General features: G+C 46.5%; 1 protein-coding gene across 1 annotated transcript in view; it reads right to left on the reverse strand.

The window, feature by feature from the left end:
- LOC122921718 (receptor-interacting serine/threonine-protein kinase 4-like) overlaps nt 1–18,008 on the reverse strand; it is a 51,931-nt gene that overhangs the window by 20,813 nt on the left and 13,110 nt on the right. The window contains exons 3-6 of the mRNA XM_044271906.1: nt 15,836–15,972; nt 13,611–13,660; nt 1,984–2,148; nt 954–1,063 (exon numbers count right to left, since the gene is read on the reverse strand). Coding sequence (XP_044127841.1) covers nt 954–1,063; nt 1,984–2,148; nt 13,611–13,660; nt 15,836–15,972 — 462 coding nt within the window. The remainder of the gene's footprint in view (nt 1–953; nt 1,064–1,983; nt 2,149–13,610; nt 13,661–15,835; nt 15,973–18,008) is intronic.

Here is an 18,008-nt window from a genome sequence, read left to right on the forward strand (position 1 = left end):
TCCCAGAAGATTGGAAATAAGCAAATGTTGTGCCCATTCACAAGAAAGGTAGTAGGGAGGAATCGGGCAACTATAGGCCAGTAAGCCTGACATCAATAGTGGGGAAATTAATGGAAACCATACTTAAGGAGAGGATTGTGGAACATCTAAAATCCCATGGATTGAAAGATGAAAAACAGCATGGGTTTACTTCATGTCAAACTAATCTCATTGATTTTTTTGATTGGGTGACTAAAATAATAGATGGCGGAGGTGCAGTAGACATCGCTTATCTAGACTTTAGTAAGGCTTTTGATACTGTCCCACATAGAAGGCTTATCAATAAATTGCAGTCTTTGTGCTTGGACTCCCATATTGTTGAATGGATTAGGCAGTGGCTGAGGGACAGGCAACAGAGGGTTGTAGTCAATGGAGTATATTCAGACCAAGGTCTTGTTACCAGTGGGGTACCTCAGGGATCTGTTCTGGGACCCATATTGTTTAATATCTTTATCAGCGAAATTGCAGAAGGCCTCGATGGTCTAATCTTAAGGTCATTCTCTCTTTCATCTGTCCCATGAAAAGAGTATAAGTCAGGTTTAGATTACACGGGGTTTGTTTGTAGTCTGTTACCATGGAGATGCATAGGTTTGTGTAGGTTTGTGTAGGAGCTGTAGAAACATAACTGTAATAAATGTGTTCAGACTAAACAAAAATGAATAAGACTGTGTTCACATCTCTGTCAGAGGTTTGGTTAGGGGCTTCTGTCTCACATTTCATCAGAAAAGAAAAAAAATAACAAAATCACAGACACTTTGGTGGGAACCAATGGAGTCCATTATAAGTCAAGAGGTCTGCTGGGCACCACTGGTGTCTGTTCTGTGTCATATCCATCACTACGTTACGGTATCCGTTATGAATAAAAACCAGGCATATTGTGTAATTAAGGTCATGACTTTTCTCTAAGGCTGTACCTGAGAATGTGAAGACTTATGTTTTTTGAGTTCATCCAAAACCCTAACAACTTCATTGTGAATCTCACCAGCGTAGGCAGCGTTCATCTCATTGGTTCTTCCATTAATGGCTGCAATACAGACAGAAATCAGACGATTAGAACCATTAGTCTTGCAGACCTTGTAGTACAGTCTCCTGGATATGATGTCCTATCAAAGCTGAGCTTCAAACACACTATGAAGTATCCCTGTATATTTGGAGTTAAATGAAATCTCCACCCACAAGTTATTCAATGGACTTGATTAAACTGGATAAGGTATTGCTCATGTCACACCTTTATTCGGGGATCCCAAAAATAGAACAAAATCAGCCTTTCCTATGCCAGAGGATCTGTCATGGTCACATATCTTTCAAAATGAAGGTACCAACAAGTAATACATGGGGATGTCGCCTTCTACCCAGCTGGACCTGTGAATGGAACTATTTTTACCTGTTCCCTGCCGCTTTGTTACGCTCCCAAAATGTCTTCACTGCATGGCCCCTGCATGTAAAGTTCCTACATGGACAGGGTCACATACGCTGTCACAGCTGTCAGCGGTGACATGTCCCCAAGCAGCACGTGACCATGTCCATGCTGGAAATTTACATGCAAAGACCAGAAGTGCAATGAAGAAGGCCTGGGGGCAACAGAGCTCGAACCAAGCAGCAAGGAGCAAGTAAGTACAGAAGTCTTCAGAGGTACTGCTGGGGAAGGCGAGGGGCAATTCTTAGTAGGAAATCCTTTAAAAGATGTATAAAATTTGAAAAAAATTATGTATTTTCCAAATTATAACTCTAAATTTGCCAATTGACCCCAATAAGAAATTTTATGGGGGGTGGGGGACGTTCACAGAATTGCAGAATTTGTATTAAGACCTACAATCTTCAACTTATTCCAAGCAGGGGACTCCCCCATGACATCCATATCCATTGGGGTTGTCTCTGGCAGGCAACCAATTTAAATCATCCAACCCCAGTTGTGGACCAGCTGTCTAGAAGGTAAATCCTTACCATAAAAGCTGGGCCTTTTACCAGGATCGGCATCCCAACACTCCTGCATCAGCTGTATAGCTTCAGGAACCATTTTCTGAGATGTCCACTTGTTGACCAGGTTCAAATCAGGTCTATGTTTCTGGTTTTGCGGAATAAGCACCTTTATCAATTCTATGTTTACATCTAAAACATAGAAATACAGTAGTCAACAAAAGGGATAATTAATGTAGTTCCCGTCTCAAGCTAAAATATACTTACTGCCTAATAGGACGGTTAAAATATTAATGCTTTTTTAGAATGAATTCTAAAAATTGGCTAATCTCTCTCTTACAGTTCAGAGATAGGCAAATAAAGTATTAATATCACAAGGATACATAGTGTGTATAAATATATCCACTAGAGTCCACTTGCGGAAAGCTAGCCACCACAGTGATCAAGTGGCTATCCGCAGGGAGATTAGCAGTGGACCCACTGGGTTTATTATTTATTTGCAACACCCAGCAGTCTCACTACCTAAGGCCTCCTGCACATGACCGTAGGTGTCCCGTTGCCGTATTGCGGACCCATTCACGGAGTGCTTCCGTGGGGTTTCGTCCCGTATTTCCGTTCCGCAAAAAGAAAGAACACGTCCTATCTTTTTGCAGAATGGCCAGATCGTGGACCCATTAAAGTAAATGGGTCCTCGATCCACTGAGGCTGCCCACGGATGCTGCTCGTGCATTGCGGCCCGCATTTTGCAGCACGGCCACGGGGCGGACACGTTCGTGTGCAGGAGGCCTAAATATTGATAGTGACTCAGGTGAATATTAAAACAAAGCCTGATCACTATACAATATAATCCATGTGTGGGGTCTGTTTGTTGTTTTCCAGAATAGATATCCCACTGTCCAGATGCCTGACAATCTGAGTAATAACCGGGAGGACCCCTAACATGAACTAGAGGCTAACTAATATTGCCGGAAAGGCTAACTAATATTGCCGGGCCCTGTTCGACGCGTTTCTGGTGTCTTTTTAATGGACACCTCATCAGGAGCTTGCGGGCAAAAATGAGATTTTTGTAAAACTTACAAGTAAAATCTATTTCTCGCTCTTCATTGGAGGACACAGGAAACGTGGGTATAGCTATGTCCTCTAGGAGGCGTTGACACTAGGCAGAAGCTGTTAGCCCCTCCCCTGGCAGCTATACCCCCTCCAGCCTGGAGAGAGAGCTTCAGTTTGTGCACAAGCGGTAGGAGAAGCAAGCCAACCAACGAAAAAACATGGAACACCAACCATGCCAAGGACCCAACGGGGTTCTAACCAGCAACCACCACAACTGTGGCCAAACAACAATACTGGGTGGGTGCTGTGTCCCCCAATGAAGAGTGAGAAAGAGATTTTACTGGCAAGTTTTACAAAAATCATTTTCTCATATTCATTGGGGGACATAGGAACCATGGGATGTCCAAAAGCAGTCCACAGGGAGGGAAAAAAACACAGACCCATGGAAGCAAGCGTCCCTGCAGGCATCTAAAAAAAATGCCGCCTGCAAGACCGTGCCGCCCAAGGGAGCGTCCGCCGATGCATAAGCATGCACCTGGTAAAATTTTGTGAATGTGTGTAAAGAGGACCAAGTAGCCGCCTTACACAACTGTGCAGCCGAAGTGCGATTCCTCCGAGCCCAAGATGCGCCCACCGCTCTGGTGGAGTGAGCCGTGACACGTAAGGGCGGAACCCTGCCCCGGGCGGAACCCTGCCCTTCCGGAATGCCAAAAAGGGAGTCCATACGCCTGAAGGGACCAGAGGCTGCTAAATAGATCTTCAGAGCCCTGACAACATCCAAATGGTGTAACTCCCTTTCCTTAGGGTGTGCAGGAGAAGGACACAGTGAGGGAAGGACAATTTCCTCGTTGATATGGAAGTCAGTGACCACCTTTAGGAGAAAGGAAGGAACGGGCCGGAGAACCGCTTTATCCTTATGAAGAACCAGCAAAGGTTCTCTGCAATAAGAGAGACGCCAACTCGCACACCCGTCTGATGAATGTGATAGCTACAAGGAAAACTACCTTCCAGGACAGGAGTCGGAGTGAAATCAACCACAAGGGCTCAAAGGGGGAAGCCTGGAGTGCTGAGATGACTAAATTCAGATCCCAAGGCGGTAAAGGAGGATGGTACGGAGGAACTGTATGTGCCACTCCCTGAAGGAAGGTTCTTACAGGCACCAGGGGGGCCAGAGGGCGCTGGAAAAGGATAGAAAGCGCCGACACCTGACCCTTCAAAGAACTACGGGCCAGACCAAGGTCCAACCCTGATTGTAGAAAGGACAGGACCGTTGGGAGAGAAAAATGAAGTGGACCTACTGGTCCTGTAATAGATCCTGGACAATGCAGGCTTCATGGCCTGAATCATAGTGCGGATGACAAAGAGACCTTAAATGCTGATGGAAGACCGGTCCCTGCTAAAGAAGGTTGTCTCTGAGTGGCAGTGACCAAGGGACGTCTCCTAGAAGGAAAACGAGGTAGGCCTAACACGCGCGACGGGGCCAATCTGGGGCGACTAGGATCGTCGGAATGCCCTCCATCCTAATTTTCCGTAGAAGCCTGGGTAGGAGGAGGAAGGGGGGAAACACAAAAAGGAGGGAGAACCCCTGCCAAGGGGAGATCAGGGTATCCACGCCGCAAGCTTCCGGATCTCTTGCTCAGAAGAGGAAAGTTTCCGATTGAGTATTGAGGTCATCAAGTCCCTGTCCGGGTGACCCCAATGTAGACAGATCGCCTTGAACACCTCCAGGTGGAGGGATCTATTGTCGTCCTGCTGAGGAAGTCCGCAGTCCAGTTCTCCACACCCGGGATGTAGATTGCTGAAATTGCCGATACGTGAGCCTCCGCCCACCTTAAGATTTTGGCAGATTCTTGCATCACCACGAAGCTGCGTTCCCCCTGGTGGTTTATGTACACCACCGCCATGGCGTTGTCCGACTGGACTCTGACCGGGCAACCCCTCAGGAGATTCAGTGCCCCCCCCCCCAGTGCCGTAGGGATAGAAGAATCGCCCTAAATTCTAGGACATTGATCGGAAGCTTGAACTCTGACCGAGACCATGTGCCTTGCACTGTCCTGGGAGGGAACACTCCTCCCCAACCTTGCAGACTGGCGTAGGTGGTAACAACCATCCAGGATATTGGAAGGAAGGACCTTCCCAGAACTGGAACCGACAGCCATCAACAGAGGGACGACCTCACTTGAGGAAAAGGCGGATGGGATAGTCCAGACTCTCGGATGATTTGTCCTAGGAGGACAGGATCGCCCTCTGGAACGTGCGAGAGTGGAACTGGGCAAAGGGAATTGCCTTGAAACAAGCGACCATCTTCCCTAACGTTTTCATGCAGAGGCGAATGGACGGAAGTCTGCAGTTGAGAAGAACCCTCACTGATCGGTGTAAGGCCAGTCGCTTGTCCGGAGGAAGGCGAACTTGTGCCGCTTCCATGTCCAGAAGCATACCCAGAAAGACCAGTTGTCTGGAGGGAATCATAGATGACTTCTGAAGATTGACCAACCACCCGAAACGTGCAAGGGCTTCCAGCGTAATCTTTACGCTGCTCGACGCCTGAGCGAATTGGGGAGCCTTGATGAGGATGTCGTCCAGATAAGGCATAAGGAAGATGCCTCTGGAACGGAGCAGGGCGAGAAGAGGGGCCAGAATTTTTGTGAAGATCCGAGGCGCAGTCGCCAGCCCGAACGGGAGGGTGACAAACTGGTAATGATAGTCTCCAATTGCAAACCTCAGGAAGCGCTGATGACTCTGCGCGATGGGGACGTGAAGGTATGCGTCCTGGATATCCACGGACTAAAGGAATTCTCCCCCGTTCTAGAGAAGCAATTACAGGAACGAAGGGATTCCATCCGAAACCGCTGGAGACAGAGGAACCTGTTCAGCAGTTTGAGGTCCAGGATTGGGCACACAGAGCCCTCCTTGTTTGGGGACCACAAAAAGGTTTGAGTAGAACCCCTTGAACCTCTTTGCTGGGGGAACAGGAGAGATGACTCCTCGGTCCAGGAGGGACTGAATGGCCTGGGAGAAGGCGGCTGCCCGCTCGGGGTCCCGTGGAGGACGGTATTGAAAAAACCTGTCTGGGGGAGGGACGAGAACTCGATTACGCTATCCTGAGGATACAATCTCGAGTGCCCAAGCGTCGGAGATGTGGGTCCGCCAGACGTCCTGGAAGAGGAGGAGGCGGCCCCCACCCTATTGGGTCGGGGCGCACCTTCGGGCTGAGGATTGCGTCCTGGGACGCTAGGGTGGCTGTGCCCTAAAGGACGTCTTTTTGCGCCAATCCTGGGAAGTAAACCCGCCCCCCGGGGAAGAGTTGCCATGGGGCGGGAACTAGCGAATCGACGAAAGGCCCTCCACGTGAGGAACCTGACCTAGCGTGAGAGGCACGCTTTGCTCTAGGTTCTGGGAGATGGGTGCTCTTGCTTGGAAGTCACGTCCGCTGCCCACACCTTCAGCCAGAGCTCGCAGTGTAAGGTGACTGCAAGTGCTGAAGAGCGCGCAATGAGGGCGCCTGCGTCCAAGAATGCTTCGCAGAGGAACTTCCCCGCCTGGGTGATCAGCTGTGCCAAGGATCGTAGATCCTGAGCAGGGACCTAAGATACAAAGTCCTGGTCCAGCTGGCTGCCCCACTCAAAGATTGCCTTTGCCACCCAAGCGGAGGCTAACATGGGCCTAAGGGCTGACCCTGTGGCTGCAAAGAAGAACTTTGTCAAGGATTCCATCCGACGGTCTTCAGGGGTCTGAAGGGAGGATCCATCGGCTACAGGAATAGCCGTATTTTTGGCTAGCCATGCCACTGGTGAGTCGACCTTAGGAGGGGATGCCCACGTTGACACACAATCCGCTGGGAATGTATATATAGAACATCCAGCTTTTTAGGGGTGGAAAAACGCATGTCTGGATGGTCCCAAGCCTTAGAAACCACCGTCGAAAAATCATTATGGCGAGGAAACACCTTCAAGGCCTGTTTTGGACGGAAAAAGGATACCCCCTGTTGGTCAGTGGGGGGAAATCATCCTGCACTTGGAAGGTGTCACAGATGGCAGCAATGAGGCTGTCTACAGTGGAGGCCAACTTGGAAGGCTGCTCCGTATCCATGTCCAAATCAGAATTTTCTACTTCTCCTTCAGACGGCATGTCCCCAGGAGAAGAAAAACCTGAGTGAGATCTTACACGGGGTGGAGAGGGAGATGCATCTGAGGAAGAAACGTGTTCTACTCTGGGACACTTTTGTGATTGCCGTGTGCTGACGGATTCACCAGAGGGAAGTATCCTAGGGGGGTCACCAGAGCAAGAAGCTCTGGAGGGTGCATCCGAGGGAGGTGCAGCCCGCGCTGGTGGCGGATTCTGAACCAAGCGACCCACTATAGATAGGGTGGATTGGGAGATTTTAGAGAGGTTTTCTACCACCTGAGAGAGGGTTCTGGCCCAATCCGGCAACTCAGATGCCAGAGGGGAAGGCAGCAGTACGGGCTAAAGTGGGGGCCCCTGACAAGCAGTGCAGACCAAATCTGGTTGCCCGCAAGGAAATTTTGCCTGACACATGAAGCAGACATAATGGACAGCTATGGGCAGCTTAGGATGAGCACCTATGGTATCAGACATGATGGTTACCCAGGGAAAGTATAAATCACAGAAGAAATGCACCAAACGGATATGCCACTGACTATACTGGCTAGTCATAAATGCAGATATTAAAAGCTGAGACTTTTGCCAATATATTCCTGTCAGGAAGATATCGGAGCCCATCACCTTCAGACCGTGTTCACACCATAGGTAGCTTAGTGGTAGGACCCCTTGCCATGCTGAGAACCGTGACGTGGTGCATGATGGGCTCCGATATCTTCCTGACAGGAATATATTGGCAAAAGTCTCACCTTTTAATATCTGCATTTATGGCTAGCCAGTATAGTCAGTGGCATATCCGTTTGGTGCATTTCTTCTGTGATTTATATGATTATATTTTCATCCGCACAATGCTCCGTTTTGTGTAGGATGCCTTTGTGGTGCATGTGGACCGCGCCGACATCCTCCACCGTATGCAATTTTTTTTTTTGCTGGGGATAGTCGTTTGCTGCGGTCCACATGTCCAATAAAAAACACGCTACAGTGTTAGGGGTTGAGCAGCTCCCCCAGATTTGCCACTATATTTCTGTGTTTTTACCCAGGGAAAGGACACACCTGAGGCTGGAGAGGGTACAGTGACCTGAGGAGAGGAGACGACAGTTCCTACCAGAGCCAGGAGCGAGCGCTGCCGTAGGAGGATGTCCTCTGAGAAGAGCTTCCTGAGCGCTGTGGAGAGAAGAGAAGGTCACGCCCCCTCAGGTCCCACGATCTCCTGCTCCACCTCTGCTGCGACAGTGCGCACGCATGCGCTCGCCGATCAGTAACCCCCAGAGCGCCGCCCATATTGTAACCCCCGCAGCGGCTGTAAAGTTTGCGACAGCGCTCCGCCAGCAGGCTGTCCTTGGAGAGCCGATGTGGAGCGCCGCCCGTCCTGTAAACGGAAGAGGTATGCGTCCTGGACCGAAGCGCCTGAGATAGGTCCCGCCCCCTCCAAACCCGAATGCACTCCGCCTGTTCACCGCGGGTGAAGGCTCAAGGACCTCTAATAAAGATCACCCCCCTCACGCAAGAGACCGGAGAGTGCCGCTTCTAGGGGGGGGGGACGAAGGCCAGGAGCAGGCATTACTTATCTGTCCTGCCGCCATCTTCACCCTTCCTCTTCTCCAGCAGGGTCACCCCTTCAGTTACTGGCACTGTAGTGGCAGGACACTGGAAGAGGGACTTGGATGGGTGACCCTTCCGCTGACGGGATGCAGGGGAGCGAGGCTGCCCTGGTCCACCTTGTTTTCTTGTGGGGGAGGAGGCAGCGTGGCGGGCCAACGCTGGCAAGCTCCCCCAGGAGAACAGGGAGTCTAGGCGACCACTGTTTCCCACCTGAAAAAGAAGGAAAAAATACAATAAAATAAAAAAAAAATCTTCAAGGAGCTACCCTGCAGAGTCTTGCCTCCTATTGACACTAGAAAAAACGGAAGCTCTCTCTCCAGGCTGGAGGGAGTATAGCTGCAAGGGGAGGGGCTAACAGCTTCTACCTAGTGTCAACGCCTCCTAGAGGACATAGCTATACCCACGGTTCCTGTGTCCCCCCAACCCCCCAATGAATATGGGCGAGAAAAGCAGGTAAGTGAATGATTACACATGGTGAGAGCAGTACTAGCGCTGGTATGGCCGTATGCGCCTGCCGACTCCTCCTCCTTATATAGGGATGCGCTGGAGATGCGAGCAGAGGGCTCATCGGAAGCGGCCAATCAGATGAGAGGGGTGTGTCCAACCAGGACGTACCGCCCCAGGTGACTAAGTACCGTCACAGGGTAAGCAATTCAATAACTCCGCCCATAATAACAGATTTTGGAGGACCCTTAGGCAGCTAATTTAAATAAAAAACAGGAATAACCAAGAATCTAGCAAAAGAGATGAAAATCTATAAAGGTTATTGCATTTACACTCAATATGGTGGTGAAATCCGTGAGAACGGTCCATAATAGACATTTATAAACCACCCATAGATGTTCACATTGGTAAATGAATACAGTGTGATACAAAGAGCATATCACATCATGTTGACCTGTAAATTTAATGTTGAGAAAAAATATAGAAATGTAAATAGGTAAATTATAACAGTAATCAGAGTATAAGGGATGCAGCCTCTGTTACAGGATAATCCGGAAATAAATAAATCAGAATGCAGAGTTTAAATGAAACAGGTGTAACTACTTTGTTCATTCAAACCTCTGTGTTTTTCTGTACAAAGGCGAAAAATCCACTCAAGCTCTTTTCTCAAGAGCCATTGTCAATGTCACTGTCACGGCTTGGTTGTAGTTTGCCGTTACACTTTCGCCGTGCATGCTGGTTGCCAGCGGCAACGTGTTGTTGTATTGCATGCATGTACATTTCCCCTTTTAAGTCTGTCTTCCTTTCCATTCTGGTAAGCACGGGGTTAAGTGGTGTGTAAGGTGGAGCTGGGTGTGGCCTCATGGCTCTTATGTTCTGAGCTGTGAGCCTGTATTCAGTTTTTCTTCAGTGTCTTGAGGAGCTGCTGCTATTCCATCTGCCCAGTCCTTGAGGGCCACCTTATGGGACATCGATGTCTTCAGCGATGTCTTACTTATGTCTCCTCCATTTTTTCTACCTTACCTGTTGTTATGTTTGGTGTGGGTATATGTTCTGGGGTTGTTGTACGTCTAGTTGTTGTTCCGTGTCTGGTCAGTGTTTGGTGTATTCTGTCCTAATATGGATGCTAGATGTTCCCCTGTTTGTCTATACCTCTGGAAGGGGGTCCCTGGGTTCCCCGGAGGGGGAACCAAATGTCAGTGCGCAGCTCTACCGGGGACCACCATGCATCCTTTCCGCATGGGGGTCCAGGCAGTTACTGGTGTGCTGGAATCCTGTAAGAGTTGTTTGTGCTGCTTCCTGTTAGGTGTTAGGGTTCCAGTACTGTTTCATGGGGTCCAGTCGTCATTGTTGTTGCGGCAGGTACGTGCTTTTTGTCCTTGGCTCTTACCTGCCTATCCATCAGCTATGCACTGTCTCCCATTCCCAGTTGCTAGGCCTGTGTGAGACTTCGGTTCATCCGTGTCGTGGATGAACTGGTCATCTCCTTGCCCAGACCTTACTACCAGGGATCATCAGGGCTAGCAAGGGTCCAGGTTCCGGTGCATGAGCCCTCCTACCATCTGGGTTCGCTCATGCAGTTAGGAGGTAAAGGGATAGGATGAGGGTGGTGATAGGAAGTGACCTGCTCCCTTATCTTGGCTTTCAGGCTTAGTGGCTTTCCCTAATTTCAGACATTGTACGTTTGGGGGGTTTCCCCCACTCCCAAGCATGACAGTCACTCCCTCTGAGTGACTGACGAATGTGTTCAATGGCTGAGTGTGAGCCAACGACGTGTCTGGCTTGGGGAGTATCACTTTTGTTGTGGATGTCCCCTAAATGCTCGCCTATCCGTCGTCTAAGCTCACGGGTAGTTTTTCCAACATACTGTAGGCGACAGGAGCAAGTAAATGACTCCCGTGGTCCTACAATTGATAAAGGTTCTTATTTCAAAGCTTTGAGACGTGACATTGCTAGTAAACACCTTGTTGACCTTCATAGAACTGCACGCGATACAGCCGCTGCATCTGAAATTGCCCGACATCTGTAGAAAGCCAGGTGCTCAGTTGTACAGGTTTAAAAAAACAAAACGTGATGGGGGGAGAATCTTCAATAAGATCGCCAATGTCAGTATCCATTTTCAGCATGCTCCAGTACTGAGCGAGAATTTCATATGAATAGGTTAATGTCTTTGACCCATTCAAAGGTTTTATATTTCTGTGAAGGGACAAACGACACTCCTTTTTGTAATAGAGAAATCTCCCCTTTATTTAAGGTCCGTTTTGAGAGGTTGATAATCTGAAGACTGTCTGAATTTGTCCGTCTCTAATGACACATTGTCATTGATTCGTCCTGTCTCGTAGCAGATAATCCGAGACTGGTTGAATGTTACCCCCCTCTTTTACCTCGTGTATTGCCTCTACCCCTGTTAATTCTACCGCATCCCCTATTAATCTGTGTATTGGGAGTGGGTCTGTTCTTATTAGAATCTGTCTCACTTTCGCCCTCAGAAGAAGAATGTTCCGTGTCAGTTTCTAGAGTTTTCACTTGTTACCTTCAAAGTCAAAAATCCTACCCTCTTTAAAGTCGCGAGTATCCCTAATGTATTGTGAATGTTTTTTGTCCTTAATAAAAACAATGAATTTTTCTACTGCTAATTGTAGAGTATTTTCTTTTCTACCAAACTCTGGATTATTGCTACATTTTTTAACACTCTCAATACTTTCCTTCAGTTCTTTATCAGTTTTGATAAGAGAGTTCTCTCCTCCTCCAACAGTAGTGTCATGAAACGTAAAGAGGAATCAATGGACTCTTTCTCCGATTTAATTAAAAATTCTGAAGAGCGTACTCTGGTGGGAGGTGTGCCGTCACAGGGTGAGCAATTCAATGCCTCCTCCCGTAATAACAGATATCGTAGGACCCTTAGGCAGCTAATTTAAATAAAAAACAGGAGTGGGGATAAATTAGAAGAGCTTGGTACACTCAAAATTCTGCATTATGCTCGATCCTATCAATCTTAGCAAAATTTATGAAAAGCTATAAAGGTTATTGCATTACACTCAATATGGTGGTGAAATCCATGAGCACGGTCCATGATAGACATTATTAACCACCCATAGATGTTCACGATGGTAAATGATGGTATGTGATACAAAAAGCTTATCACATTCTAATAAAGCATTACTATTTTAACCGTCCTATTAGGCAGTGAGTATATTACATATCAAACATAGACACAATTTCTTAATTTGTACCACTGACAAAATATATAGATACGGTATATCTAAGATGATTTCAAGACTTTTGGAGGCTGCATCTTCTTACTCAAAGTTGGAAAATAAACTGGTCCCAAAATTCTTAGCAAGTGATCCCAGGGTAGATACATTTCTGGTATTCTGGGGCCTGTGACCCTGACACTTTAAGAATCAAAGGTTTCTGTAATGTTCAATGGTTTAAGTGAAAGCACAGCCTGTCATTGGAGGGATTTGTCCCATCTTATAACGTGATGAGGTATCGGTAGGATATGTCATCACTATAACTGGTGGGAGCCCAACCTCTGAGACCCCACTGATCCTGACAATGATGTAGATGCAGAGTTAGTGTAGCACTGCACCCCTTCTATGTTTCTCCTTCACAGTGGCTCTCCTGGCCATCCAGCTGGGCAGAGAACTGCACCAGATCATATTCACTTGAAACAGTGCTGCATCCCCTTCATTTTCAGGATCGGTGGGGTTCCCAGAGGTCAGACCCTCCACTGATCATAACGTGATGACCTATTTTAGCAATATGCTGTCCCTTTAAAAGATAGGAAACCCCTTTAAACTTAGTACTAGGCCCAACTCTGGGAATCAATGGCATTGTCATCTCGTAGACTCCTACAGGTGTGTCCCTTTTGACAAAGCAGAAAAGGCTACGATAATCCCCATGCTGGTGGTGAAGAGATCTTCTAGCCATAAAAATGTAAGGGTATGACCATGACCACATGGGGCAGATATTTCACAGTGAAATTTCTGATGGGGATTTTAGATGCAATTCTGCAGTAAACTCTGCATGTAACACGTTTTTGCTGCGGGTTTCACAGATTACATGTCGTCTTCAATGGTTTTCGGTGCAGAATGAGCCCAAAAGTCGACATCTGAAAAACAATTGTGTGGGCATGCCCTAAAATGACATCCTACACACTTAACATTCGTTCACGATTCTGTAGCATAATATTCAAAGACTGTGAACATACAGTACCCTAAATGGTGACTAAGAAAAGGTGAGAGCCACCATGGCTATCAAGAAGTCAAAGAGGAAAGTTCTCTGAATTTCCACTGAATGTGGAAACCTCAACAAGATGACAAATGTTCTCAAGAAGATGATGCCAAGTAATCATCATAACATGATTAAATATGGATACAAATGGAACACAAACAATAAGTGGAGAAAAGAAAGTGATAGCAATGTCTGGGACCTACTTTCATACGGCTCCTGACCAGACAACACCACCCAGGTCAAGATTGCAAAACTGCAACATAATGAGAAAGAGTTAGCAACACAGGAAGTGACTGCAAACACATAACTAGTGATGTGAAAAGTGTGCGCGTCTCCAAATACTAAAAATTTTAAACAACATAGGAAATTTATGTTATGTTCCTTATTTGCAACTTTGTGTATAATTGAGTCCACTAGAGACAACTGATGGGTAAAAGTCCCTTTACTTAGGCCAATGATTGGATTAATTATCAAGAAGGTGCACTCCTAGGAATATTTGTTCCAGATAAATTCCCTGTTTTAAGGTGCAACGATGCACAATGTTTCATGTGTAGCAGCCATAGGGTCAGCTGTTAATCAAACAAGTGGATATGGGGTTAACTATAAGTACAGTCAGGTCCATAAATATTCGGACATCGACACAATTCTAAAATTTTTGGCTCTATACACCACCACAATGGATTTGAAATGAAACGAACAAGATGTGCTTTACCTGCAGACTGTCAGCTTTAATTTGAGGTTATTTACATCCAAATCAGGTGAACGGTGTAGGAATTACAAGCAGTTTGCACTTGTTAAGGAACCAAAAGTAATGGGACATAATAATAATAATCATAAATCAAACTTTCACTTTTTAATACTTGGTTGCAAATCCTTCGTAGTCAATTACAGCCTGAAGTCTGGAACGCATAGGACATTACCAGACGCTGGATTTCATCCTTGGTGATGCTCTGCTAGGCCTCTACTGCAACTGTCTTCAGTTCAGTTCCAGTTTTGTCTTCAGCAAGTGAAATGCATGCTTAATCGGATTCAGGTCAGGTGATTGACTTGGCCATTGCATAACATTCCACTTCTTTCCCTTAAAAAACTCTTTGATTGCTTTTGCAGTATGCTTTGGGTCATTGTCCATCTGCACTGTGAAGTGCCGTCCAATGAGTTCTGAAGCATTTGGCTGAATATGAGCAGATACTATTGCCCGAAACACTTCAGAATTCATCCTGCTGCTTTTGTCAACAGTCACATCATCAATAAATACAAGAGAACCAGTTCTATTGGCAGCCATACATGCCCACGCCATGACACTACCACCACCATGCTTCACTGATGAGGTGGTATGCTTTGGACCATGAGCAGTTCCTTTCCTTCTCCATACTCTTCTCTTCCCATCACTCTGGTACAAGTTGATCTTAGTCTCATCTGTCCAAAGGATGTTGTTCCAGAACTGTGAATGCTTTTTTAGATGTCGTTTGGCAAACTCTAATCTGGCCTCCCTGTTCTTGAGGCTCACCAATGGTTTACATCTTGTGTTGAACCCTCTGTATTCAGTCTGGTGAAGTCTTCTCTTGATTGTTGACTTTGACACACATACACCTACCTCCTGGAGAGTGTTCTTGATCTGGGCAACTGTTGTGAAGGGTGTTTTCTTCACCAGGGAAATAATTCTTCTGTCATCCACCACAGTTGTTTTCCGTGGTCTTCCGGGTCTTTTGGTGTTACTGAGCTCACAGATGAGTTCCTACTTTTTAAGAATCTTCCAAACAGTTGTTTTGGCCGCGCCTGATGTTTCTGCTATCTCTCTGATGGGTTTGTTTTGTTTTTTCAGCCTAATGATGGATTGCTTCACTGATAGTGACAGCCCTTTGGATCTCATCTTGAGAGTTGACAGCAACAGATTCCAAATGCCAATAGCGCACTTGAAATGAACTCTGGACCTTTTATCTGCTCATTGTAATTGGGATAATGAGGGAATAACACACACCCGGCCATGGAACAGCTGAGAAGACAATTGTCCCATTACTTTTGGTTCCTTAACAAGTGGGAGGCACATATGCAAACTGTTGTAATTCCTACACCGTTCACCTGATTTGGAAGTAAATACCCTCGAATTAAAGCTGACAGTCTGCAGTTAAAGCACATCTCGTTTGTTTCATTTCAAATCCATTGTGGAGGTGTATAGAGCCAAAAATGTTAGAATTGTGTCGATATCCCAATATTTATGGACCTGACTGTATCAGCAGACTAATTTCTAGCAAAAAAACATCCAGAGGACCAGTAGCAAATAGTCATGCGAGTAATAAATTACCTAATTATATGGATTATCGAAGCATGTAAAGTATGGTTGACCCTCCTCCCCCCAAGAAGAAGAATAGTTATTAGGCCACGGTCCAAAATAAAGAAGATGGAACTTAAGACGTAAGAGAAACCTCACCTGTAAACATCAAACTCTTTTGTAGGCTTGTAAGTGACAGACACGAAGGCTTCGGGCGGAATGTAGGCCACAGTGCCCACTATAGACTGACTCATTGAGATGGATGCTTCATGTTTAGCAAGGCCAAAATCTGTTAGCTGGAATAAGAAGAGGCTAAGAGCAAGCAAGAGGAGCAAAATAAAGGCCTTACGCGAAGGCAAACATTATATACAGGCCATGGTGGTGGTCATCAACGATAGACAGCTAATATCTGCCATACACAATCACATCCTCCTGCTTGACAAGACGAACAGACGAACAGAATTTTTGGTTTGGCCAACATGAGTATGGCCATACTGGATTTGATACAGTTGTTCTGTATTACAGGATGCACCTTAGATCAGAAAGTGACCATATAGCCAGCTTTACATACTCATTTTGGTGGTCATTTTCTAATCAAATGTCTTCATGAACATGAATTCTCCTACATTTTTAAGAAAATTATCAAAATATGGGTTGTTATTCTTTTGAGTACCTTCATGGAGCTCTATTAGATAAGAGAAGTGCACATCGAGGACGGCTTTAGGTGGTGAATCAGCATAAGCCAGCGAGATGCTCAACTTAGTAGGGACACATGGAAAAAGACGTGCTGCTGCTTGTCTTGGTGGATAGGGGGAACAAAGAAGAGTAGGTAGGTGGGAAGGTATAAACTATTTTATTGGCAGTAATAACGTGTTTCTGGGCCACACAGGCCCCTTCGTCAGATTTCAACAATATTACAGACAAAAGAGTTTGTTCAACAGTTAAAAAGGTTAAAATTCGCGCCCAGTGGAGATAGGCGGCGTGTTTACAACCATGTGACCTGTTCAGTTCATTCAACAGAAAAAAAGGGTATCTAATAAGATCAATTTTATATATATAGTGCTATGTGTATGCCCTGCTCATAGAATTACAGACGACCATTTATTAACAAAAGCCTTTATTTAAATCACTTAATAAAATACACAATGGAGTCCATACGTAACAGTGGAGAAAATACCATTTGAAAGAGGGACCACGGGGAAGGGGGAGGACAAAAAGGGGGATATGTACAGTAAAAGGTGAAACAGCCAATAACTGCTGTAATATGCACAATATAAACCCAGATGATGATCTAGGAAAGTTACCCAGACAGAATCACTTACCGTATATACTCGAGTATAAGCCGACCCGAATATAAGCCGAGGCCCCTAATTTTACCCCCAAAAAATGGGAAAAATTATTGACTCGAGTATAAGACTAGGGTGGGAAATGCAGCATATGTGGGGGATCTGTGGAGGACGCTGTTATGTGGGGGATCTGTGGAGGATGCTGTTATGTGGGGGATCTGTGGAGGATGCTGTTATGTGGGGGATCTGTGGAGGACAGTGTTATGGGGGATCTGTGGAGGACACTTATGGGGATCTGTGGAGGACAGTGTTATGGGGGATCTGTGGAGGACACTTATGGGGACCTGTGGATGGCACTGTTATGGGGTGGATCTGTGGAGGACGCTGTTATGGGGTGGATCTGTGGAGGACGCTGTTATAGGGGATATGTGCTATGACACATAGGGCCATGAGGGGGGGGGGGGGCAGCATAAGACATATAGCATCTTATGCTGGTCCCCCTCATGGCCCTATGTGTCCCCTCGTGTCCTAAACTGCGCACATAACTGCCTTTGCGTGTAAAGTGTTACTCCTGTGTAAAACAATCTCTCTCCTATTGATAACAGGTCCGGCCTCTGTACTCACTGTCACGATGAATGCACTACAGCAAGCGGGAGCTGGCTGGCCCGCGCGTGACTGACATCACTTAGTAACGCTCCTCCCACTTCAGGAAGCAAGAGCGTTACTAAGTGACGTCAGTCACGCGCCGGCCGGGCCGCTCGCTGCAGTGGCATTTTTCGGGTTGGCCAAATCGAGACTCGAGTATAAGACATGTGCCAAAAAACTCGTCTTATACTCGGGTATATACGGTATATAAAAATTCCCAAAAAGTATAGGAGTACACATTGATAAATCCAGTGTGACTGCAATACATAAAGTGCACCTTACTAAATCAATAACAGTCAAAGCATACCAACATCCTCACCCGTCCCAGTGTCCCTCACTTACCCAACGCGTTTCGCCAGATGGCTTCGTCAGGGGAAGTGAGGAGCAGTGGATGGTTGGTC

The sequence above is a fragment of the Bufo gargarizans genome, chromosome 11 (genome assembly GCF_014858855.1).
Source record: "Bufo gargarizans isolate SCDJY-AF-19 chromosome 11, ASM1485885v1, whole genome shotgun sequence".
In the NCBI taxonomy this organism is placed as follows: Eukaryota; Metazoa; Chordata; class Amphibia; order Anura; family Bufonidae; genus Bufo; species Bufo gargarizans.